This window comes from Gobius niger (assembly GCF_951799975.1).
Source record: "Gobius niger genome assembly, chromosome: 6".
In the NCBI taxonomy this organism is placed as follows: Eukaryota; Metazoa; Chordata; class Actinopteri; order Gobiiformes; family Gobiidae; genus Gobius; species Gobius niger.
In genome coordinates this window covers 27,602,621-27,626,922 of record NC_136857.1, presented here as the reverse complement: position 1 = coordinate 27,626,922, position 24,302 = coordinate 27,602,621, and the positions used below count along the sequence as shown (strand labels likewise).

Below are 24,302 nucleotides of genomic sequence, written 5' to 3'. Positions count from 1 at the left end.
AAATGTTCTAGATTTGCATGGTCTCTTTTCCACAAACCACAACATTTTCAATACACTGAATGAAGACAAAACACATTTGATTTTACTACTAGTAAAAAAACACAATTAACCTCTTAACTCCCGCCTGAACCGAGAGGATCTTTTTCCTCACGTCATCAGATTTTTTTCCCAGCATTTTTTTGTTGGGTATTCAACTCATTTTTGTAACTTTTTTGTCCATTTTTGTCACATTTTTGTCATTTCTTCGTCCATTTTTATCACATTTTTGTCACATTTTTTGTCTTTTTTTTTGTCATTTAAAAAAAAAAAAAGTCAATTTTTTGTCATTTTTATGTCAAATTTTGTCAAATTGTTTTTGTCATTTTTTGTCATATTTTTGTCATTTTTTCATCAATTCTTTTTATCATTTTTGTGTCATTTTTGTGTGACATTTTTGCCACTTTTTCATCCATTTTTCGTCATTTTTTTGTCAATGTTTTCTCACTTTTTTGTCACATTTCCATCATTAGTTTTGTTGCTATTTTTACAGATTTTTTCCAGAAGCTTTTGGCCTGGGGTAAAGCCAAACTGGAGAAAATGTGCTCGGTTCAGGTGGGAGTTAAGGGGTTAAAAAAATCAGATAAAAGTTGATAAGCGAAACCAGAGCATCCAGAGGAAATCAACCCAGTCACGACCCAAACTCCACACAGAAGGCCAACGCCATCCGGAAATCAAACTTCTCCCTGCGCTTCTTACAAGTCTCTGCGCCGCCAGTTCAGAGATAGCATTGTTGTTAACCTGCTTAATCCCGCACCGAGCGCCAAACCTGAGCACAATTAGAGCCCTACGACTGGACAATGAGAGTGTCAGACTGACTGGCGCGTCCCGACTCGAGGAGCCTGGGAACAAAGCGGGGGCAGATACGGAGTTTATTTGTCAAAAACAGCCCATATCCTTCCTTTATGGAGAGTATGGGACGGGGGGGACAGAGGTGGGTGGGTGTAGGGGGGGGGGTTGTCGTCATATTACTGAATTAGCGCTGGCATTGTTTGGGTGGCCAGGAGAATCACAGCAGGAGGCCTGGGAATGCTTTTATCACTTTGTCCTGGACACAACTATATATGTATCATTGTGTGCGTCTACGGTCGATATCGTTTACATCTGATTGTGTTTTTACAACATACTTTGATTCTTGTTTTTATCCTGGAAAGCTCTCTGGGCACCTTCTGGTTGTTGTTGGGCGCTATACAGATACAATTTGATTGATTGATTGATTGATTGATTTGTGGTGTTAGTTGTAGTAGAGGCCATAGTAGTCGTGGCTGCAGCAATAAAAGTATCTAACTATGCAGTAGTAGTTGGAGTCATTGTTGTAGTAAACTTAGGAGAAACAGTAAAAGAAGTGGCGATGATAATAGTAGTAGTAGTAGTAGTAGTAGTAGTAGTAGTAGTAGTAGTGGTAGTAGTAGCAATAGCAATAAAAGTAGCTATAGTAGTTGTTGCAAACGTAGTAGTTGTCACCGTTGGAGCAATAGTACTACAGACAATAAAAGAAGCCATGGTAGTAGTTGTCGTCACTGTTATGGTAGTTCTACTAAAAGTGACGGTACAAGTATTAGTAAAAGTTTTTGTAGTAACAGTGGTTGTGGTAGCAGTAGCACGCACTAATAGTGTAGTGCAGAAACCACCCCCCACCTCCATGTGGCGCACTATGGACCCATTCCCTTGGCCCATGTCAGGTGTAACTTTGCATGATGGTGACTAACAGGGTTCTGGCTGTAGGAGCTGGGGACTTCTGCAGTACACCAGCCTGTAAATGTCTACATGGTGACCTGCCCTGGGGTTGACTAATGCTTGGTTGCCCTCTGCAGGCATATCCCTCTGCCCATTCCAAAGAGCCCCAGTGACTTTGTTTGAGCAGGTGCGGTCACTTTAGGATCTTTTAGACAAAGTCCGGCTGTGCCCAGTCACAATCGGGTCTAGAAGCTCTTGTTTGTGTGTTTTAACACAGGGATGGTGAGGTTCCCTGGCCTACAACAGAATGGTATAGTCACCCACGAGGCATAGCATTTTTGTCACTGGGATACTAAAAAAAGGGGGAAAAAATCCAATAAAGTTAGCCATTGAAAAGAAGGTGGTATGGAGTAGTAGTTCCTTAAAGTAGTTGTCATCACTGTAGCTGCACTTGTAGTAACAGTAGAAGTCGTGGATCATAGTAGAAGTGGCAGTTGGTATAGTTGAGGGAGCACCTTTAGAAACTACAAAAATAATTGTTTTTGTAGTTGTAGTGATAGTAGCAAAATTAGAGGCAGCAGCAGTAGTAGTATTAGTAACAGTAGTTGTAGCAACTATAAGAAATAGGTGCTGTATGTTTTATTTTACAAGATAAAAATAAGTTTATTTGAGCTCAATCTGAAATGTCTAAAATAAACAGTCTGAAATATGCTAATGACAACTGTTACCACAATTAGATCCGGCAATGTGGGCTATAGCTTTCCTGTGCATGCTTCTGTCCGAAGTTGTGACCACTATATAACTCTCCCTACAACAAAATTTTGCATATTGTAAGCTCTCACATGGCAATTCATTAACCAGTTTCGTAAATGTGTATCTGTTGCCGAGTCACGGTTGATGGAAGACATAGATCCACAGGTCAGATTAAATAGTTTCCCTCATAGAGCCCCCCATTCTCCGGCGCACAAAAACAGGATGTCCTTGATAGACACGCTGCTATTATCCAGCCAGCCAGCGAGCTACGCCACTACACAGTAAAAACACACATACTTGGGAGATTTATGAACCCGTGGGCTGCTGTGCAAGTACAAGAAACAAAGTCGTAGCTAAGGTTGCCAATTTCAACTGCTGTTGTTTTCCTTCTTTCTACTGGGTTTCCCATCATCACTTTTTAACTGGGCAATGATCTCGCTTATACTATTTATTTAGACACTATCTATGTTCAGAATGTACTATATGCTAAACCATCCATCAAAGTAAGATCAATTAAACATGCCTTTAAAGTATACCGAGTGTACCCTATTGGTTACAAATGACTTAGAAATGTGAAAATATGCCATTTTTTCTCCTGTAACATGATTGAGAAACATTGTATAATATTATATTTACAGGAATCAAGGAGAACAGGGCCTGGGGACAGTGCAACAATGTGACTGATTATCAAAGCAGTGGCAATGTCTCCAGTGACTACACAAAAAAAGGACACAGCGTGGGAGGCTCGAGCCAGGTACTTTCACATAATACAGGGTTTGGAAATAATAGTCCAAAGAATATGGAGTAATCAGCCCCCCGTACGTGTAATAATGAGTTGCCTTTAAATAGCGACAAACAAGAAGCAAAACGGGGGTTGGACACAATGCTGCTGTAAATGTCACTGCCATCAAAAAGGTGGACAAGAAAGGAACAACTTATTTCACAACTTTGAAACAATGCTCGTAAACACCCTTGTATGACCGAAATGAACAGGAAATTTGTTAACAGTTTTATTTATTTTTTTTACTCAATGATTAACGACTGTTTTTTACCTGTGTATGGAACAGTGGAGGTGAGGGTCGCAGGAACTTCTCCTTGAGAGCTCCCACTGGGTCCAGCAGCTTCCTCTTCTCCACCCTGCTGGACAAATGGCAAGGGAGAGGGTTACGTACCAGGCCCATTTGGCTTTTCCTTTAAAAACACTGTATATTAAAATAAGTGGTGGGACTCGAGTTAATTATGGCCTTTGTAATTGATTGATCGCATTTAAAGGTACGCTGCGTAACATTTTGGACTATACTGTTGCCAACACAAAACATGCTCCCATTGGCCAGCTCGACACAAAACATGGATGAGTGCATTTGGATTTGGATGAGAACCTAACTGGTTTAAATCTCAAATTCTGCTGCCTTTGGTCAACATCTCCATGGCGACGAGCTGGAGAGGTACCCACTCCCGGTAAACGTACAGTCATGTCTTTAGGTGACTTGAGCCGCTCACAGCAAAGGCTCATGTTTGTTTGTACATTTTTTAGGCAACTTTCAAAGATGAAAATATCTGCCATGAAATAAATGCTTGTATTTCAATTTTATTCATTGGGTAAAATGATACGCGGTGTGGCTTTAAGCATCATTTATTTAGGGGTTTTATTTCTTTTCAGAGGTATATTTTCCATGCTTCTTTGTATTTTCGATTCATATTTTTAATTGCTTTAAAACTTATATAATTCATTAATAAATAAAAAAGTCCTGACCCTAATTCAAAACTAACATCTAGCTCTAACAGTTGTAAGATCTTACCACATCCCAGTCCACCGTCCTGTCAAATCTAGCTCCCCTAAAAGGTTTTCAACTTCTCTCCATACACTTAATGGGCCATATTTCAGAAGCATTTTCATTTATCCTGAACACGTTGAAGGCAATAAGAAAACATTTGGGTAAAAAGCGTATGAAGTGTTAGAAAGAGGGAACTCAAGTCATTTTCTGCTATCTGGGATACTAAAAAGTTTAAACCAGTGCTATAGAAGAAAATGTAGCTATCTGCTGTTTATGTATAAGTTTGGAGAACCCTGGACTGCACTGTTACAAATACTTGCCATGCGAATTGCCCTGCATATGTGCAGCACCTTGAACCACTGAGCTACTATGCTCAGCCTAGCGTTAAGGAATGATTTATGTTCTACCTGTCAGATTCACCTCAAGATAAAAGGAGGTGAATCTGACAGGTCATTTATTAAAGGCATTTATTAATAACTTTACTAAATGCCTTGAGATGGTGTTCCTAAGCATGTAATGACATGGTGTATAGGTGTGTATGTAAAGGCTAATCTGGTCTGATCGGGCTGAAATACCTGTATATGGGGTCCATGAAGAACGCAGAGGGCTTTGCGTAGTGCAGGGGCGGCGGCTGGGGGGCCTGTGAGGGCGGCTGCTGGTGGTGGCGGATGGGGGACTGGTGCAGCGACTGGGCATGTGGGTGGGGGAACCCGGCAAGGCTGTCCTCTTTCAGCGATAAACTTTTCCCAACTCCATAAATGTGATTTTTGCGATTTGTTAGCTCTGCTGCTACCCCGTTATGCCTGCTCCGATTACGGCTACCAATGCTAAGATCCAATGGCTGTTCGTCTCCTGTGGATGCCGCTAGACGTCCGCTACTGCTGCCGGTGCTACTGTTAGTGTGGGGTGGGTTTGTTGGCGTGGGAGGGGGTGGCTTATGCTCCTTCGGTTTTGTTGTGAGGTCAAATGGGGATTCTGTCAAAGGAGCAAGAGGTCCAGCAACTTTGTGTAAGTGCTCCCGCGGTGATTTAGGCTCGGACTTGAAGAACATGCTAGGATTGAGGCCACCTCGTTCCGGGGCGAATGGGTACAGCGAGTTATGAAAGTTGGGTAAGAATTGGAAAGGGAACATCGAATGGTACGGTAAGGGTCCCATCTTCTTTTCCTGATGCAAACCGATCAAACCTGGGCCGAAGTATTTCTCAGCGATGGACGCGATGGCTTTGATCGAGTCCGTCGCAGCAGTGTTGGCATTTGCGGACGTGGGTGGGAGGGCTTGTTCGTCGGGTGGGGGGAAAAAGGACGGTTGGCAGGATGCTGAGGACAGAAATGGACGCTCGCTGGACACATTTCCGGAACTGGACACGGCAGAGGCTAACCTACTGTTCGTGTCGTCCAGCTGACTGCCCTCCTGGCTCAGCGCTGCCCCTGATGGCTTTCTCCTCTTGCTGCGTTCCCGTTCACTTTCACCTTCACTTTCCAAGTCGGAGCCCTCCCCTGATGCAGTGCCTGTGGTGGTGTCCAAGTCCGTGCCACTGGTGGTGTTGACATCCTCCAGGTCGCTGCAGTCAGACATGTCAGCCATCTTGGATTTGTGCTTACCGTCCATGCTGGAGGACAAATCAAGCTTGTGGTCTTTGTCTTTGTCGTCTGCTTGGCTGAACCCGTTGCCTGCGTTGCTGTTTGTGGATGTGACCAAGGACAGAGGGGGGCCGTCAAGGGGGCTGCGAGGTAGTTTGACCTCTTGACCGTTGCCACCTAAGGGACTTTTAAGCAAGGGACTAGTGGGCATTAGAGTTGGGCGAGGGTAGAGGGATGGGGGGAAGATTCCGGGGAATCCATGAGGGAGCGAGGGGAAGCCGTGTGGTCCCGTAGCAAAAGGTAGCCCAGCGTGCGGATGAGGTCTGGAGGGAAAGTAGTCAGTGAAGCCTAGATTGGACTGGTTGAGCCCTGCAAGGTGGGGGTGGTGGGATTTCGCCTTGGCCATGATGGGGCTGGAGCTCATGGGAATACCAGGGTTGAACATTCCCCCCGGTGAGCCATAATGGTTTTTGCCCTCACAGAAGCGCCGGTGCTTGTTGAGGGAAGAGGTAGTGCTGAACAACTGCCCGCAGTCCTTGCACTTGATCTGAGTGCGGCAGTCGGCGTGCATTCGTTTGTGGCGGCAGAGGTTTGAGAACTGGGTATAGGACTTATGGCACACCTCGCCTGCAGAAGGGAAGAGACACAGCCCATCAGGGCCTGGTTAAACCCATTTAACACTGTCACTAACTCGAAAATACAAATCAACAAAGACATACAATGACACTTGGAATAAAGAAATAAACAGCTAAAATGTCCCTGGATGGCACCGAGAACCTCTGAGAAATGCACAAATGACAGTAATATACATTTGTCACACTGTTGGGTTAACTAAATGTATTATACTGTAGTTAGTTACTGCATCAAAAAGTAATGAATGAATGAATGTATGTAAGTCTGTCAATGTGAACGTAGACGGGACTTACAGATGAAGGGCTTGACGCTGCTATGGATGTGCTTGTGTTGCTTGAGCCCCGATGAGGTGGCAAAAGTCTTGCCGCACTCAGGGCAGGTGTGGGCACGGGCCCCCACGTGCTGAGAGCGGATGTGGCGCTGGAGGTTGCTGGGGTCTGTGAACACCTGCAAGAACGGAGGACAAAGTACTATTGAATCACCTGAAGGAATTGACTTTTTTGTGACAAGTGAGAAAACAAACACTTAATACATTACCAGAAATTATCTGAAAGTCCTGTACTATACTCTGCATTTTTAAACTACTTTGGACAGCTTAGCTTTGGTATTTCCTATAGTACTAATTCAGAACATTGCCTGAGTATAGAAATACACTTTTTTTTTTAAATACAGCAGTACAAAGCGACAGATCCAAGCATTAGAAAGAAGGGAAACAATCTGGAACAGGCAACAAACAAAGGCTATACATTTTGAATGGGTAAGTTGTAGCACAGATAAACGTTCATTGTGTGACACAACATTTACAAAGCAGGTGAGATTATCCAGTGGTGCAAAAAAAAAAGTCTTCAATGCTGCTGAGACTGTGTATTTTAAAAATGGGCAACCAATTCCAAAACCAGTCCAGTTATTAGCGATTGTTGCTTCAACATTTAAACGCTGTATGTAGAGACTAGTAAAATTTGGTAACATGAACAAAATTTCCAAAAAGTCAGTTCAGAATAATAATAGAGACCTAAAATCAAAACTTTTAAGCTTGATGTTGCAAAATAATGCCCTCATCGAAAACACACCTGCGACTGTTTTGTTTTTGCACTGCTGTTTTGGCCTATGGTGTACAAAAGAAGGAGCTGTGCCCACTTGTCGAATTCTGCATAACTGATTTCTTCTTATAATATCATCAAACCTATGGTTATTTTCCATGGATTATTTTTTTTAGTAGAATTTAAAAAAAAAACAAGGCTCTTAGTTCTCAAAGCTTAAATAAAGCACAATTGAGGACCTTAAGGAGACGCTATACTTAGATCGTCTAAGTTAAGAGCTTTGTGACACAACAGCAGGCGTGTTGACTTTGTCGTACCAGAGTTAAGGGTTGTTCAAGTCGTCATCGGTACAACACAAAAGAACTTGACGACTCTCCTCAACAATAGAAATTTAAATGAGCTTGCTTTTTGTTGTTATACATCACTAGTTTATACGAAATCATGCAGAAGTGAAAATGTATGGGAGAAACAATGAGTTTGCTACAAAGTTAGCGACAGGGCCTTTAAAATAAGCGTCAAGCGGATTGAGTATTTTTGAGTTGGAAAAGCCGGTGTTTCCTGTGCGCACAACTTACGTGCTGGGAATGCTGTACCTTATCACAGTTTTCACACTCGAAGCGTTTGCCACTATCGTGTGACATCTGGTGGCGAATGAGGTTGGACTTCCAGTTGAAGGCCTTGGGACACTGGTCACACTTGTACTCTCTCTCCTCGGTGTGGACGATCATGTGCTGCCCCAAACTGCAAAAATGGAGGTTTTGTTATTCTCCTGTCAAATCAGCTCCACCAAGTTTCTTAACCATCACGTGTCATCATCATGTATTCGCCCTTTTTCATTTTTCTTCTCAGGTAAGCCGCCATGTTTGCTTTTGCCACCCGATCTGCTCGTTTCTTCACGGTCATCGGGGACCCCGCGTATAGCCTAGCCCAGTCTATCCCACCGACTCGTTTACCTGTATTCGTTTGGGAAGATCTTCTCACAGTCCTTGCACTCGTGGATGGGCTCGTCGCTGTCCTCGCGCTCCTGCTTGAACTCGTCCTGCAGCGATCCGAAGGAGCCCGAGCACGAGTACTTCTGGTGCCTCCTCAGCTCCAGCGTGGAGGAGAAGAGCTCGTCGCACTCCTCGCAGCGGTACATCTGCTCGTCTGTCCAAACAAAAGTAAAAAAAGAACAAAACAATACTTTTATTTAGGTTTGTTTTCTACCGGTTTCTGATTATCTACTTTGAACTACAACTTTAAGGGGAGACACTACAGGCAAAACTAATTTTTTTCAGTTTTGGGCCAAATTGGTCTCTGAACATACAAGCTTTCACCCGGAAACAGAAAATATGCCTAATCTTCACAATAACATGTTCAAATATTGCACTGATTCAATGTTCCCCCATAGACTTATATGGGAGAATGCAATTTCAAGGGCCTTTTTCTCAAAACACATTTTTCTGTCATTGTGGCGACGCTATGTTCACGTCAGTCGGACCTAAAGACTTCACATTTTCCAGCCTTGGACTGAACAATATTTGGAAGATTTTTTCAGAGGGATTTTTTATTATCTAATCCCTAGCCCCATTTATTGAGTTTTGAATGTCAAAAAATGAGGCGAAAATGACATTTTAACAATTTTTTCCACTAAAAAACAGCTTATTTTAAAACTAAACAAGAAATCCAAAATCCCCTCTGAAAAAATCTCGGTAGCTCATTTACCAATGAAATGAAACAATGAATTTGAATGTAGCTCTATCCATTATTCAGATTTCGTCGCCGAAAAGATGGGAAATTTGGGGCATTTTTAGGCATAAAACACCTTGTTCTTATATGAAAAGATAAAATGACAGAAAACTTGCAATGTATTTTCTTCTCACATTTATGCCAGTGATCGACAGCAAAAGTTTCAAATTGATATCTGTAAATTTAAATTTTTTCCCTATTCACCTGCAGTGTCTCGCCTTAAATCTATTTATTGTTTTATTTTTGTATTTTTGTTGTTGTTGTGCATCCAGGCTCTATCCTCACTTTCCAATCTAATCCATCACCGTGTACTTAAGTGCGCCCGGGTTAGTTACAGCAAGCGTCTTGTCCGATCACTAACTCTACTGATCCTGCCATTGACTTTCGCATAAAGTGGAAATCAATTATCCTTCGTTAGCGTAGTTAATTGCCTGTTAAGCTAAGCGTTTCGGAGGGGGGTGGGGGGTGGATAGAGCGGGCGCGTGGGTGTGATCACACTCCGGGGAAACAATAGCCCCGGCCTTCCCCTTCCATGTTGATAACCTCGACAAATACTTTGCGCCGGCAAGGTCAAACGCATAAAACCCCTGCCAGCTTTTTCTTTTTTTTCTTTTTTCTTTTCAATGGCCAGGGTTCCTGCCTGCGACGCCAAGTGTAACAGGAGGGAGGGAGGGAGGGGGGGTTGTTTACGGCATTTTTTCTTCTACCTAAAAGAAGCAGCGAGCAGCAGAGGTAAGGGGATTCTCGCCAGGTAGATTCGGTGCTGTATGAGCTGTTTTCAGTTCATGCAGCACAGACATGGCTGTAGACTAGCTATAATGGTTGGAACTGGCTATAAGTAATAAAATATTACAATGTAATACAGCTAAGGTTGCAAAGCGGTAAAACATTTCTGATTAGTTTCAATGTGAACATTATCTTGGAAGTCATGACTCATAAGGGGAGACACTGCAGGCAAAACTCATTTTTTTCTCTCATTGGGGCAACGACATCTCGACGTCAGTAGCTCCTTCAAATTTTCAACAATATTTGGAAGAATTTTTCGGAGGGATTTTTTAACATCCAATTGCTAGCCTGATTTATTGAGTTTTGAACGTCAACATTTTTTTGCAGATTTTTTCACTAAAAAACTGTTAAAGATATCCCAAATCCCCTCTGAAAAAGTCTTTGTAACTAATATATCAACAAAATAAAACCATAAATTTGAATCTGGGTCAATCCATTATTCAGTTTTCGTCGCTTTGGGCATTTTTAGACATAAAACACCTCATTTTTGTATGAACACATAAAATGACATACATTTTTTCTTCATGTTTAAAAAATCCCTATATCTCGCCTTAAAACTGTCAGAACTTAAAATAACATTATATTTCAAGATTTTTTTTGTACAATAAACTATTAGTGAACTATAAGTGACCCATTCCGTATGTTTTTGAACCATAAAACATGCATTAGAGACCCCAGACCCAAGTGTGAGGCTCCATATTGTCAAGTCAAACAGCACAAAACATAATCCTCAACTTTCCAAAAGCAAAATTCTGCTTACCACTCTTTCTAATAAGTGGTGGGACAAAGTTTGATATCATGATTTTTGGTTGATCACACTCAGACCCTGATAGACACTGACCAAGGAGGAGTGGGTGGGGCCTTTGTCTGACACACAATACCCTCATTATTTTGCAACTCTAAAAGGTTAGGCTTAACCTATGTAGAGGAGATGTAGGGGAAACCGGAGTAAGACCTACGCAGACATGGGGAAACTCCAGCTCCAACTAATGCGTACTGCCAGTGTGCCTTTGGGCAAGACACCACTGTCCATATAGGTTGCTGTACATGGATTAGATGTGCACTCTTTCATAAAAAAAAGCACAGATGCAATGGGAAAGCTGGGTGAAGGTAATCGAATAGCAGTTGCGGCTACAATCGTGATCGAATGATGCTTTGGGGGATCTTGGGAAGTGCTTTACATCTATGGCATCGTTGATACTTAGTTTTGGTCCAAGTCTAGACTACTGTATGTGACCATTTCCCAGAAGCAATAAGCTGCGAGAGGCAGAGGTAAGCAGGTTCGAAGGCAGGTCCGGAGTGTTTCCAAAAAACCCCTAATGTTACCCCCACCTCCTGCCTGCTGTTGCTCCCACCAGGCCCGGGTTACAGAGGTACACCCATCCATCACTCCTGGCACCGCTGAGTGACTTTATCCAAAACGGCTTACGGTGCACGGCGCACTGCTTTTTGGCACCACGCGCTTGACCGTTTATCCAGCTGGAACTTCTTGGGCACTTTATTAAAAAAAAAACAAAAAAAAAGAAGGGGCGTGCGGGACTTCGGGGGAGAGGCGCAAATGACCTTCCGATCAATGGGCCGTAGCGCAAACGCTGAACTACTTTGACACTGTCCAAGGAGAGTGTTTGTGGAAATATGGTAGTGGTCAGCCAAAGCCAAAGTGACGGAAATTCACCAACAAAGTTCTTTTTGGAAGTGGGGGGAGAAAGTCTGGTAATTTATCTGGTTTTATACGAATAAAAGCCTGTATCGGGAGCTGTAGGATTGAGGCAAGCGATGAACAATCAGAGAACCATGGTCTTTCACAGTTACTGTACGGAAATCATCTCGGAGTCCTTCAGCAGTAGAAGAAGAACTTATACGGACAGGGCAGCTCAAAAATGTGTAAATGAAGCAAACACCAATGGCATCTTTTGACTTTGGTTCCTGACAATGGACAAGAGACGTCCTGTACAATTCTCGAACAGGTTGATGTCGAAGTGGAGGAGTTCCAAACACACATCCTCCCAAAGTGCGTCTACGTAGAGGTGCTTCGGGCTGGACTGCTTGAACGCTCCTCTCCTGGGCTTGACTTTCTACTTCGAAGGGGGGGGGGTCCCGGCGAACCAATGCCTCACTGGGAGACCAAAGCGGGCCTCAATTATGTGCAGTTTAGCAGCTAATCCCGGAGCATGGGTGAGGTCTCGGGAGAGTCCTCGAGCCCCTCAGACTCCAAAATTCCTCCCCCCCCCCGATAAGACGGACACGCAGCCCTGCCAAGACCACTCAGACGCTCGGCCACTTTTTTTTTTTTTTTCCCCTTCTCTACCTCTCGCCTTCGCTTTCCCACGCATGAGTACGTACGCGCATATTTGCTGCAGCTCGTCTGGGAAGATCTATTTTTGTCACTTGAAATAAGCCTCTGTATTCATCGGAGTAACCTGTACTCCAAGGGGAATCGTTTTGGGCCTGCCAGTTTTTGTACCGAAGGGAATGTGAGAGAGACACACTGTAGTTCAGTTTGAGGTTTCATTATGGTTTTATTTTTCTAGGACTTTAGAGATCAGGGATGCATAGTCAAAGCACATCAGTTTTTAGGCCGTGTTATTAGCCTGGATTGCTTTCATGAGGGGAAGTAACAGCAATAGCCAAAAGAGGGCAGTATAACAATGTTTGACAGAGATACAAGTGTGGGCCTTGACATTCTGGCTGAATGTTGCATTGAGCTTAAAGCAGTACTAAGTAACTTATTTACCTTAATAAATCCTTTCCGTAGTCCCTGTGGGGGTAATACAAGTGTTTATGGGATGATTGGAGGGTCTTTCATCTCCCCCTGGTGTCTCTGGCCAGAAAACCATGTTTGCAACTTGACTGCCCCCGGTGCGGAGAAAGCAATACACACTAATGTAATCACGAAGAAGAAGCTAACATGCTAACGGGCAAAGCTAACTGTGGGCTAATGTCACTTTAAACAGTATTTACAGCCAAGTTTGAGTGAAAAAAAATATTTCTATTGTATAATTGGATGCACAGTAACCCTCTCTCTCTTCGCCTTTCCTGTCAGCGTAGTATTTACTCTCCAAGACAATTAATACATTAAAAAATCGTAACTTGCTACTACACCCGCAGTTGCACTCTGGCCTCTAGGGGGAAGAGTTACTTAGTACTGCTTTAAAAAAAAAAAATGACATTTTGGGAATAAACGTGGACAAATTGATTAAAAATAAATGTTTTTCCCACCCTTTTGTAACCTCTTAACCCCCACCTGAACCGCAAGCACGTTTTCTCCAGTTTTGGCTTTACCCAAATCTGAAGGCTTCTTGAAAAAAGTGTCAAAAGAGCACGAAAAGAAGAAAGGTTAACAACGCAATAAAAGAGCGACAAATACGTGAGCAAAAAATGGATGAAAAAGAGACAAAAATGTAACAAAAAAAGCAATAAAAGCAATAAAAGTGTCCAAAAAGTGATGGCAACAATGACAGGGGAGAAAAAAAAGTAATTGTTTGGATGAGTTTTGTAGGTCTTAGCTTTCAAATGAGGAGTTATACTCTGGCCTGTAGGCTGTGACCTTTTGGATTTGGGTAAAGCTGAGCTGGAGCAATGCACTTGGTTAAGGCGGGGGTTGTAGAGTTGTAGTGCCTTAACCACATGCATTTTCTTCAGTTTAGCTTTACCCAAATCTAAAAGCAACCGTGTAATGTCTCATTTGAAAGCTAAGACGTTCAAAACTGATCCAAACTTTTTTGTCATGTTTTCATCTCTTTTTTCTTGCCTTTTTGTCACTCTTGTGTCACTTTTTGTTGCGTTGTCACATTTTTGTGGCGCTTTTTTTTTCGGGGTGGGGGGGCGTGGTTCATTCTCATTTCGTCCCTTTTTTTTTGGAAGCTTTTAGATTTGGGTAAAGCCAAACTGGAGAAAATGTGCTCGGTTCAGGTGGGAGTTAAGAGGTTAATGGAAGTTTCTTGGTTGTTTCAAATCAAATTTAAATGATACAAATATAAAATAAATTAAATGGAAGGAAAGGAACACATTACATCATTAATCCATTTTATTGTTCTATATGACAAATAATTTAGCATCGGTAACGTATATAAGTTTGATCGTGTTTGAACTCGCATGAACCCCCCCCATCCCCTAAAAAAAAAGTGTCCACCTGGATTTATCGAACTGTTATGATCTGGGGTTTCTACAGCAAAAAATATGCCCAAAGAATGAGTCCAGATTTTAACCCCACTGAGAATCTTTGGGATGTGCTGGAGTTGGCTTTCTGTAGTGGTCACACTCTCCCATCATCCATACAAGATCTTGGTGAAAAATTACTGCAATTTTTGACACTGCAGAAACCAATACACGCTGCAATCAAAGCTAAATACCAGAGCGACGGTGTGACTGTTTTTGTTTTGCATGTTTCTCAGTCCTGTACTTTCTGATCCAGCCCCGGCCGCCCCTTTCTTCCATTCACGAATGCCTCGCATATTTGTCCAACTGCAGCGTGTTTGGCCTGTCGTCCCTCATTTCTTTTCGGGAGAGATCGAGACGTGAAAATCCGAGCGTTTGGGCCCCGGGGCGTTCCTGGCGGGCCGGACCGTGTCTTTTTCCTTTTCCGTGTCGAACATGGATGGATGCACGCACACAGAGCCCCTAACAAATCATCAACCGAGGCCCTGCGCGCCTGTGACGCGGGGCCCAAGCGGGCAACGGGGAACCAATCAGCTCCCGTTTCAGACCACGGCGAAAAAAAGGTGTAGGGGGAACTGGCTAAAGCTAGTTTGGTGTTGGTTTGGTCCGGACTGACCGGGGTTTATCGATCGTTTAGTTCCGTAGCCGCCAGCATCGGTCAGTTAGTCAGTAAGTTTACTTTAGTAGTGTTCTTTTAGATCTGTTCTTTACCTTTGTATTTTCATTCATTTATTTATTGGGGACGATGCAATCAGCATAGTTCTTATTCTAGTTTGCAGCTTATGCAACACATAAAGAGCTTCTAGCTAGTGCTAAAACTAGAAAAATAAATATAATACTTTCTATTCCACTGCATTCCTATAAAGACTCCAAAGTAGAAGTGCATTTTATTAAACATATATTTTTTATATTTTTGAATGTTATAAGTCACTCTTACTAAAACATATTTGTCATTTTTACTTCGGAAACAAAGTATTTTCAACCCAAATATTTGAGTTCCTTTGATTTATTTTTAAATGCAACTTTTACTTTCATTGTAGTCAAATTCCACCACCTTAAGTAGTTTTTAATCATATAATCCTCAAGTTAACCCTGGTTTGGTGCTTCATGTCCCGCTTCAGTTTCAGGTTTAGGTTTAGTTTAATCCTGGTATATTCCTGTTTCACGGCTGGATTGGTCCCGATCTTTAGTCCTCTTTTAACGCTAGTTCACCACTTCTATGATTTTGATCTATGAACAAGGTAAGTTATTTTTATACTCTTATGAAAACTAAGATGCTAAAGCCACACCGCGTAGAATTTCATCCAATAAATAAAATCAAAATACAAGCATTTATTTTACAACAGATATTTTCACCTTTTTACCGGGAGTGGGTACGTCTCCAGCTCGTTTCCATGGAGATGTGACGAAAGGCAGTAGAATTTGAGATTCAAACAGGTAGTTCCTCATCCAAATCTATTCTTTGATAACCCACTGCAGTAATAGCATTTTCTGTGTGGAGCTGGTCACTAGGAGCATGTTTTGTTATGCCGGCAACAGTATAGTCCAAAATGTTACGCTGTGTACCTTTAAGGGAGGAAACTAGCTACAAATCTCCATGCGTGAAAAATCAATGCTTTCACCTGCCGTGTCTCGTCTTAAATGATATTAATAAAAAGCATTCAATTGGATTCCAGTCCAAAGTTCTGGTGTTGGCCTCTGTTAGCGTTTGTCCTAGTTAAGTTAAAATGCATTATCTTCTTGCATGTTTCTTAATTTTTTCCCCAACCTGTTTCAGACCCGGACTTGCGGCAAATGTTTTTTTTTTAACCCCCAGATATTTTCTTACGTCAACAAAATAATCAACAAAACCGCCCCTTGACATTGCTCCATGACAAGACTTTTTTTTGGTTTTTATGTTTTGCTCCACAACACGGCGAACCTGACAGCGCACAATAAGTCCAAGATGTTCAGGAGAAACACAGGAACTACGGGCTCTTTTCCGCTCCGGTGAACGCCGGGAGAATCGGGCCAAGTTTAGATCTCGCCGATAAAACTTTTGGACATATTCGGAGTGACGTATTACGGGGGACACGCTTGAGAGCCAGCCCGACCCGCCGAATCGGGTTTCCCCTAAAAAAAAAAAAAAAAAAAAGGAAAGAAACACGAGCCAGCGCGCGCGATGCTAGCACAGTGGCAGAGTCCTGTATGTAGCGACGTAATTTTTACCATATGTCGTGGGACCAAGTATTGCAATTGAGATTCCATTTGGAGCATTTGAAAGAAGGGATTAGCTACAGGGATGTTAAAACGTTTACCTTGATTTGGCGTTTTATAGTGATGTTTATTGTTGATCTTTGGGTACAGGAAGTGACATATGAAGATGTGGAATATCACTAACTAGAGGTGCAATCATACTGTAATACATCAGTACGAAGCTATAGAAATCATAGACGTGCTCAGGCCTATCTTAACCTGTTGCTACATATGCGCTAATTTTGCTACATTGTCTGTTATGTGCTTTATCAATGGTTCGATCTAGTTTCAAATAAAATGCTGATATTAGGACATTTAGCTATGTAGTTTGTGTGGTTTCTCTATTGTTGCTCCATTAAGAGAGGAAGACTCGTAGCTAAAGAAGCTAACATAATTTAGCGTTTAGCTCATTTGCTCATCATTGTCTAAAGTGAAATCTCCAAAGGACTATACATTCAGTAATGACTTTTAACCAGGCTTTGACAGATAAGTGTGCTCGCTAATGCTAACGCCAATGGAAAAACATGTTAAACAGGCAACAGTATTCTGAAGTTTCCGGGTTTAGCCGGCTTGCTAACAGTAGCCTACGCGTGCGGTAGATAAAATGACGATTCCACTGGAGTGCGAGACTAACTACTGTCATCATCCCATCAAATGAAGTAACTGTGAGAAATCTGTCATATCCACTTGAAAAGGGCTAGGTGCAAGTTGGCCATTTTGTGCTCACTACTGCCACCTCAGGTCATACGTGTAACTGCACCTTCTCGTGCATGATGGCAATTTGGACCAAAGTAACAACTTTTTGAGTGACAGTGCAGGATTTTAGAGACAGTTGTGGTGAATTGATCTGGGCCCATTTTCATATTAGGACATGGCTGGAACATGTAGGGGGAGGAAAATACATCATTTTAACATTTATAAACTCCGTATAGTCCCTTTAAAGGCCCTATACCAGACTTGTTTCTTTCTTTTTGTAGAGTGCGGTTCATTTTGCCCAATAAAAGTAAATTGTGAAAGTTGTTTGTTTGGTCCTAATTCATCAGTTCATGTCACATGGTTAAAACTTCTTGTTTGCAATATCAGAATCAGAATCAGAATAGTTTTTATTGCCATTGTTTGTGAACAGATTCACAAACAAGGATTTTTTCTCGGCGAGATGTGCAACAATAAACATATAACACAGAGTTTAGATAAAAATAAGCTATAAAACTTTAAACTATAAGGCTTTAGGGGCATGCATAAGAATATGAAAATAAATAAGATAAAAGATAGTTAGTAGATGACAACAATTGACGTAGAACAATGGGATTGGATTTACATATTGTGTAGATGATAAAGTGATCCAGTTATAAGTGATAGCAGTAGATCTAAGTGCGGACAAACCACATGGTGCAATATGATTATTAAAATTCTATTCATCATATTGGGTCAGGCTGTAAAGTCGTACTATCCGACTGTGGTGCTCATGTGCCCACTCGCCTGCATATCAGTATAGCGCTCGACAGGGTATTTATCCCTTTTCTGTGGATGTATAGATAGACTTGAATAGTAGCGCAATGTCTTGAGCTCATGCCTCCGGTCCCGCACCAACGGTAAGTAAACTTCTCCTGTATAAGACATCCAGACTGCTGCCTATTCTTCATCTATCTTCTCCAACACCATTGTTTATTCTCTAACAGACACAAATTAGGGTTAGGAACTGGGGTTACCGTAAGGGTTAGGATTAGGGTCATCAATATTTCCGACAAAAAAGCTAGCGCTGGCTGACGCTTTCATGTTGTCCATGTGATGTGAATTGACGAATTAAGAGCAATTATGAGAGTTATGATCAAAAATAAGCCTGATGTGTGAACTTCGCATTGCTTTATGATTTGTTGATATTGTTTATGTTCAACCCAAATAGTCAATATGCAATGATAAATGCAATGATATACCCTCAGATTCTGACTGGATTTGTGCCTTGTTCTGAAAAGGGGCTAACCTCGAAGACGATTGAAATAGTAATAACCCCAGTTTGAGAAACACCTGCACTTGTCTTACAGTAGAAACATCAAGCTAAGTGAGCTCTTGCAGTCCCACGGATGTACGCAATTTAACCCTCCCACCACTGACAAAGCCCCTTTTTTCACGCATCACCCGTCAATCCCCGTGAACGCCCCGCTGTTTCAGTCCCCGAAGGCTTTCGCGCGGCTTTAGCCCTTGAGGCGCTGCCTGCCGCTAACCGAGTCCGAGGGAGATAAAAGTGCCGGGCCCTTTCGGGGATATGTTTCCTAAAGTCCCGCTCTGATCCGGGGGCTTTCCTTCCAAACGGCAAAAACTCCGCGCTCAAAACCAATGAAAGATGACAAGCGCCAGTCGACACCTCCCTTTTGCGCAGCAGCGGTGGCGGACACTCGGGCCAACGGAGCCTTATTGGATTTGAATATTAAACAAATTGATTTTCAGAAGCCGGTGGTAGACTATACATTTGCTCTGTGGTCTTGCTTTTTGCACTTAATGGCTACTTTGGACGAAACAATACTCCTATTTGAGTAAAACATTTTGCAGTCTACAAATTACGTTTTCCTGTTGACCTACAAAATGAAGTTATTAATTTACACTTGAGTTCCTTGCATATTATCTTAAGTGCTTCTGTCATCACATTTGTTCATGGCATATCCTTCGGAAATTCTGACATTATGTTGTTTGGTCTGTCCTATGACATCAACACAAAGACATTGTCCTTTCTTAACCGAGCACATTTTCTCAAGATCAGCTTTACCCAAATCCATAAGGTCACAGCCTATAGGCCAGTGTAATGCTTCATTTGAAAGCTAAGACCTACAAAAAACCCAACTAAATGGATCTCTATGCTCACGCTGTCGTCATTTCTCTTGACATTATTTTCCCTTTGCTTTTTTGGTGGGTTTTCATATCATTTTTGCAACGTTTTCATCACTTTTTGGCACTTTTTTGTTGCGCTTAGGTCACACTTTTTTTGTCACTTTTTCCTAATTTTTGTCATGTTTCTGTGGTGTTTTCGTCACTGTTTTTTTTGGGCACTTTTTCATCGCTTTTTCGTCACATTGTTGTCGCTCTTGCGTTTTCATCATGCATTTTGTGTCGGAGCTGAGCCTTTTTTGCCACATTTTTGCCACATTTTTGCCACATTTTTGCCACATTTTTGCCACGTTTTTGCCACATTTTTGTCACATTTTGATCATGTTTTTGCCACATTTTTGTCACATTTTGATCATGTTTTTGCCACATTTTTGTCACATTTTGATCATGTTTTTGCCACATTTTTGTCACATTTTGATCACGTTTTTGCCACATTTTCGTTGCACTTTTTGTAGTGTTTTGGCCATTTTTTTTTAGAGTGTGTACAAGTGCGTAACTGTGACCATGCAACAAGTGTGTGACCAAAACATGTCAAATAAGACACACAAAAAAACGTGATGAAAAGGGCAACCAAAAACAACGAAAATGACAATCGTAACATAATAAGAAGCAGAGATCAGTTTCGCAGTTCTTAGCTTTCAAATGAGGCGTTACAGTGGCTTATAGTCTGTGAGCTCCGGTCGAGAAGCTTTAAGATTTGGGTGAAAGCACACAGGAGAAAATGTGCTCGGTTAAGAGGTCAATTCGGGCATAATTCCAGCAATGATTCAGAAAACTCAGACACAGTGGTGGATGATTCGTCATTCTCTGTGTAAATCTAACGTTATGGACAAAGTGGGACCGGGGGGGCAATGCAACCAAAACAGGGACAGGTGGTCACCCTATGAGTCAGTACTCAAGCGTATTAGCATGAAGTACTTTTTTAAACTCCAGTAATTATTTGAGTCCTTGCTCTTTGCTCCTTACATATGTGTGTCTTATATAGGAGCTGCCCACTTGTAGGTTGGGGCCACTACTTGGCTCCACACTCTGCGGCACATTTTTTTATTTACTTTTTGGTGAGTGGGGGGGGAAAGGGGCTGAGTTTGTTTAAACCGTGCGTCTTACCCTGTAGGTTGGGTGCCATGGATCCCTCGGGGAAAATGCCGTCCTTCATATACACCAGGAGCTCCTCTCCCGCCTCAATGTCCCGGACCGTTTTGTAGTAGATCTGGGGACACGCAAACCACAAAAAACAAAAACAAAAAAAAAACAGAATTACAACAAGGGAAAGACAGACACTTGCAGGTATTGGTGTTCAGGTCTGGAGCCTCAGTGAAAGGTGTGTCATTTTTTTTTCCCCCCAGGTCCACAACTGGTGGACCTGGGATCAGATCCGGATCCCAAATCCTTTCCATCCTCTCAGTTTACTTAATTTCTAAGGCTGAATTAAAAAATATATATCTTAACAATTTGAATAACATTGAAATAAAATGGCAAAATGATTGATTCATTGATCATGCTATGCTATGATAATAATAATAATAATTTTAATGATTCATTGGTTTTATATAGCACTTTTCTGGACACTCAAAGACGCTTTACATTGCACTATTTGTTACTATTGTCGCCACAGCTGCCCTGGGGTAGACTGACGGCAGCGAGGCAACCAGCCTGCACCATCGGCCCCTCCAACCACCACCAACCACTCACACACTCGCTACATTTGTCAGGCTCCCTGGTGTTACCAAACGGTCTCCCATCCCAGTACCGACCATGCCCTTCCCTGCTTATCTTCTAAGGTCTGACGGTATTGGGCAGAGCAAAGGCGGTATGGAGTTATATGATGCATATATCCGGACCCTGGACATAATGTCGAAGGTTTGCGGACCTTAAGCTGATTTATTTGGGGACCCCTGTTCTATAAGAGAGTTGTTTATCACACTGTTGCAAAAACCTCCGCCTCAAGTAGCACCTACAAACACCAAATATTCCAGTCTTGTACTTCAACATTATTGAAGCTTATTTTCAATAAGGCTTCGAACTCCAAAAAACACCATGATATTTGACATATTTTACAGATATTTTTTTTCCAGCAATAACTACTTTATTCAAAGACTTTACATCCCATCTGAAAAAAATCTTTGTATCTAACATGTCAGCAACATAAAACCATCCATGTAAACCTCTCATAATTTTGACGATTTTTTTTTTTGCACATACAATTCCCCAGTTCCACATAGAGATATTGCAACAATCTACACCAAATGTTTCAAATTAATGCATCGCCAATATTTATTGTTCACGCCATTCATCAGCATCAGTGTACAACCTCTTCTGATTTTTTTGTCCCTCCAAAAAAGAAACGCGAAATGGTTGACAAATAAAATATCCAAATGCAACACAGACAAGGCACATTTCTTCGTGAGTTTTCATCGGAACGTCTTTGTAATTATGATGTGAATTTCTAAAGGGATATTCGGCCCCGGGGGAACTGCGCGTGAATCCCAAAGCGACAGCATACCCCACGCGCATTTTCACCTGTGCCCTTTATCCTATTTATAAGTGGGAGAAGGATGGCATGTAACGCGCTTTTGAACCCGAGAGAATGCAGGGCAGCAACGCGAGGCCGCTGATCAAAAAAAAAGGGGAAAAAAAGGGGGGGCCTTTTCCTTAGAAGCGACTGCGTAAAAATGAAATATCAGCACAAACGACGCGCCGTAATACGGTGCAAATATTGACTGAACGACGGAGGTGGATGTTTCGCTCTCACCCTGCCCACGACGGCGCTTGGCACTGCGTCAAAAGGAGCGACATAAAAAAAAAAGAAAATCAGCAAATTCATAAATGACGCTGTTCGAAATGACAAGGGGAAATCTGTGAAATACAAGCGGAAATAAACACGAACATGAGCGCGAAAACGAACGCGAAAAAAGATGCCAGAAACTCGCGTCCTTTTACGCACGGTGTTTTGTGCCTAAATCAAGTGACCACGAATGAAAGTGTTGCTCCATATTTTGACACCTGCCATCGCAAATAGGCCTGTACATATAATAATTAATGTAGGTTATGTAAATAGTATATATTTAAATCAAGCTGGGCAATAGTAATTATTTAGTGAGCATTAAACAAAACGTTACATGGCCTCTCGCTCACGAAGCGCATGACGCGAAAGTGCGAAGGTAAAGAAAAAGTACCGCACTTATTATTTTCCTCTTAAAGGACTTGGATTTCATTGCGTTTGTCCCTTGCGTTGTCTCGCTTTGTCCCACCTGAACGCAGGTCCCACGATCTGTCCCACAACAACAAAAGCCATCAATTTAACTCATGTGAAACAAAAACAATCCAATCACCTTTTCTCAAAACCAGCATCATTTCATCTTCAGAATCCCCGAAATTATCATTTAAATAGCAAAGTTTCATTCGTATTCGCGTGCGCCGTTCGCTTCAACTTCTCTCGCTCTTGCGTTACTGTTTGACACCGCGTGGGGGCGCTGTGCGCTAAGCCAAACGCGCCCACACTGCCCTCCGCTCTCTCTCTCGCACCCACACACACACGCACTCCTTTCTACCCAAACAGAAGAAAGCTGGTCCGAAAAAAAAAGGAAAAGAAAAGAAAAGTTACATCCAGCGCAGCAGCGACCAAAACGCAAGAGCGCGTGCCTCTCCAAAAACTTAAAATCTATAAACGTACACTGTTTTTTTTTTTCTCTTTTTTTTCAGTTTCATTGTGGCTGACCTTGGTTTTATCGACGAGGCGCAGCAGTTGGGAGAGACGACGAGCCTCCAGCGGCAGCAGAAGTTCAGTCCCGGTGGAGTTGGCCACGCAGCCCATAGTCAGCGCGACCGGGGAGCGGGCAGAGACGCGCGGCGGAGGAGTCGCGGCGCGCGGGTCCCTGGAGCAGCAGCGGCGGCGGCGGCGGCGGCTGCACCGGCAGCGCGCACGGACGGAATGGATAGGCGGCGAGATAGATAGACAGATAGACAGACGGATGAAGCCGGCGACTGCGCGGCGCAACTGTCCGTGTCTCCAATCTGGTTGAGGATGAGGATGCCCTGCCCCTGCCCTTCATTAGTGCGCTCCCCCTTTGCGACTGTCGCCCCGTCGGCCACTCCTCCCCCGCCTCCTCCTCGTCTTATCTCCAGCCAAAAAGCATCGAGACCCCTCCCCAACATCTCCCCCTGCGCGCCCGTACCCTCTCCCGCCTGATAAATCTATTATTGATGCGGGGAGGAATGGACAAGAGGGGGGGAACGGAGAAGGAGAAGTCCGTGCGTATCGGAGCGGTGCCAAGAGCGCACGCAACACGGGGAGGTCTGGCCCGCGCGTAAAAGCGGCTTGACTTTGCCGAACACATTTTTCCCTTTGTTTTGTTTTTTCATTTGGACTTCATGTTGTGTGTAAACGACATTTATTTCTAAATTGTTGCGAAAATTGAACATCGAATTGTGAAAAGAAACGAAATTGAGTTTCTACTAAACGGAGTTGACGTCGAGATATTTGCGAGAGGAAAGGCGAAACAATAATAAACAATAAAGCCGATTGTTGTCTCTCCTTTTGAGTGTGTTTTGTTTTTGTTTCCATTTGCGGCGCGTTTCTGGTCATTTGCGCTGCCTCTAAAACGGCCAGCACTTTGTCTAACGATGGTAAAAAGACATACACGCGCAGCATACCATTAACAGCCTATCCTAACCAACAATATCAGCATCTCTTTTTTTTTAAATTTATTTTGTTTTACTGTCATAAGCTTGATTCGCATTTCTGCACTTTACTCCGCGTAAATTATTATTATTATCTCGCATCAAACATTGCGCATCATTTGCATGTAAAGACTCAAACGTGAAAAGCCTCTTTGATCAGTGGCCCCGGTGTCTCTGCCGTGGAGTTGTCAAGCCGATGTAAAACATTACAGGCCCGACGTTTCCAGTACATGAAGGAATGATAATGAGTGCAGCTGCCTTTTGTTCCGCTTGGCTTTCAATGCACAAAAACACAATATATTACCAGTAAATAGAAATAATTCATATAATGCGATTTGAA

The 24,302-nt window shown here is 42.6% G+C and overlaps 1 protein-coding gene across 10 annotated transcripts in view; it reads right to left on the bottom strand.

Annotated features, from left to right (window-relative positions):
- The window catches only part of prdm16 (PR domain containing 16), a 354,719-nt gene that overhangs the window by 8,521 nt on the left and 321,896 nt on the right, over positions 1–24,302 (bottom strand). For 2 of the 10 annotated variants that reach the window (XM_079557974.1, XM_079557981.1), the window contains exons 5-10: positions 20,390–20,492; positions 8,449–8,641; positions 8,071–8,236; positions 6,749–6,902; positions 4,817–6,482; positions 3,519–3,606 (exon numbers count right to left, since the gene is read on the bottom strand). In XM_079557974.1, coding sequence (XP_079414100.1) covers positions 3,519–3,606; positions 4,817–6,482; positions 6,749–6,902; positions 8,071–8,236; positions 8,449–8,641; positions 20,390–20,492 — 2,370 coding nt within the window. Of the gene's footprint in view, positions 1–3,518; positions 3,607–4,816; positions 6,483–6,748; positions 6,903–8,070; positions 8,237–8,448; positions 8,642–20,389; positions 20,493–23,000; positions 23,636–24,302 lie in introns of those variants that run through there. The other 8 variants (XM_079557982.1, XM_079557983.1, XM_079557975.1 and 5 more) reach the window with 8 other exon arrangements.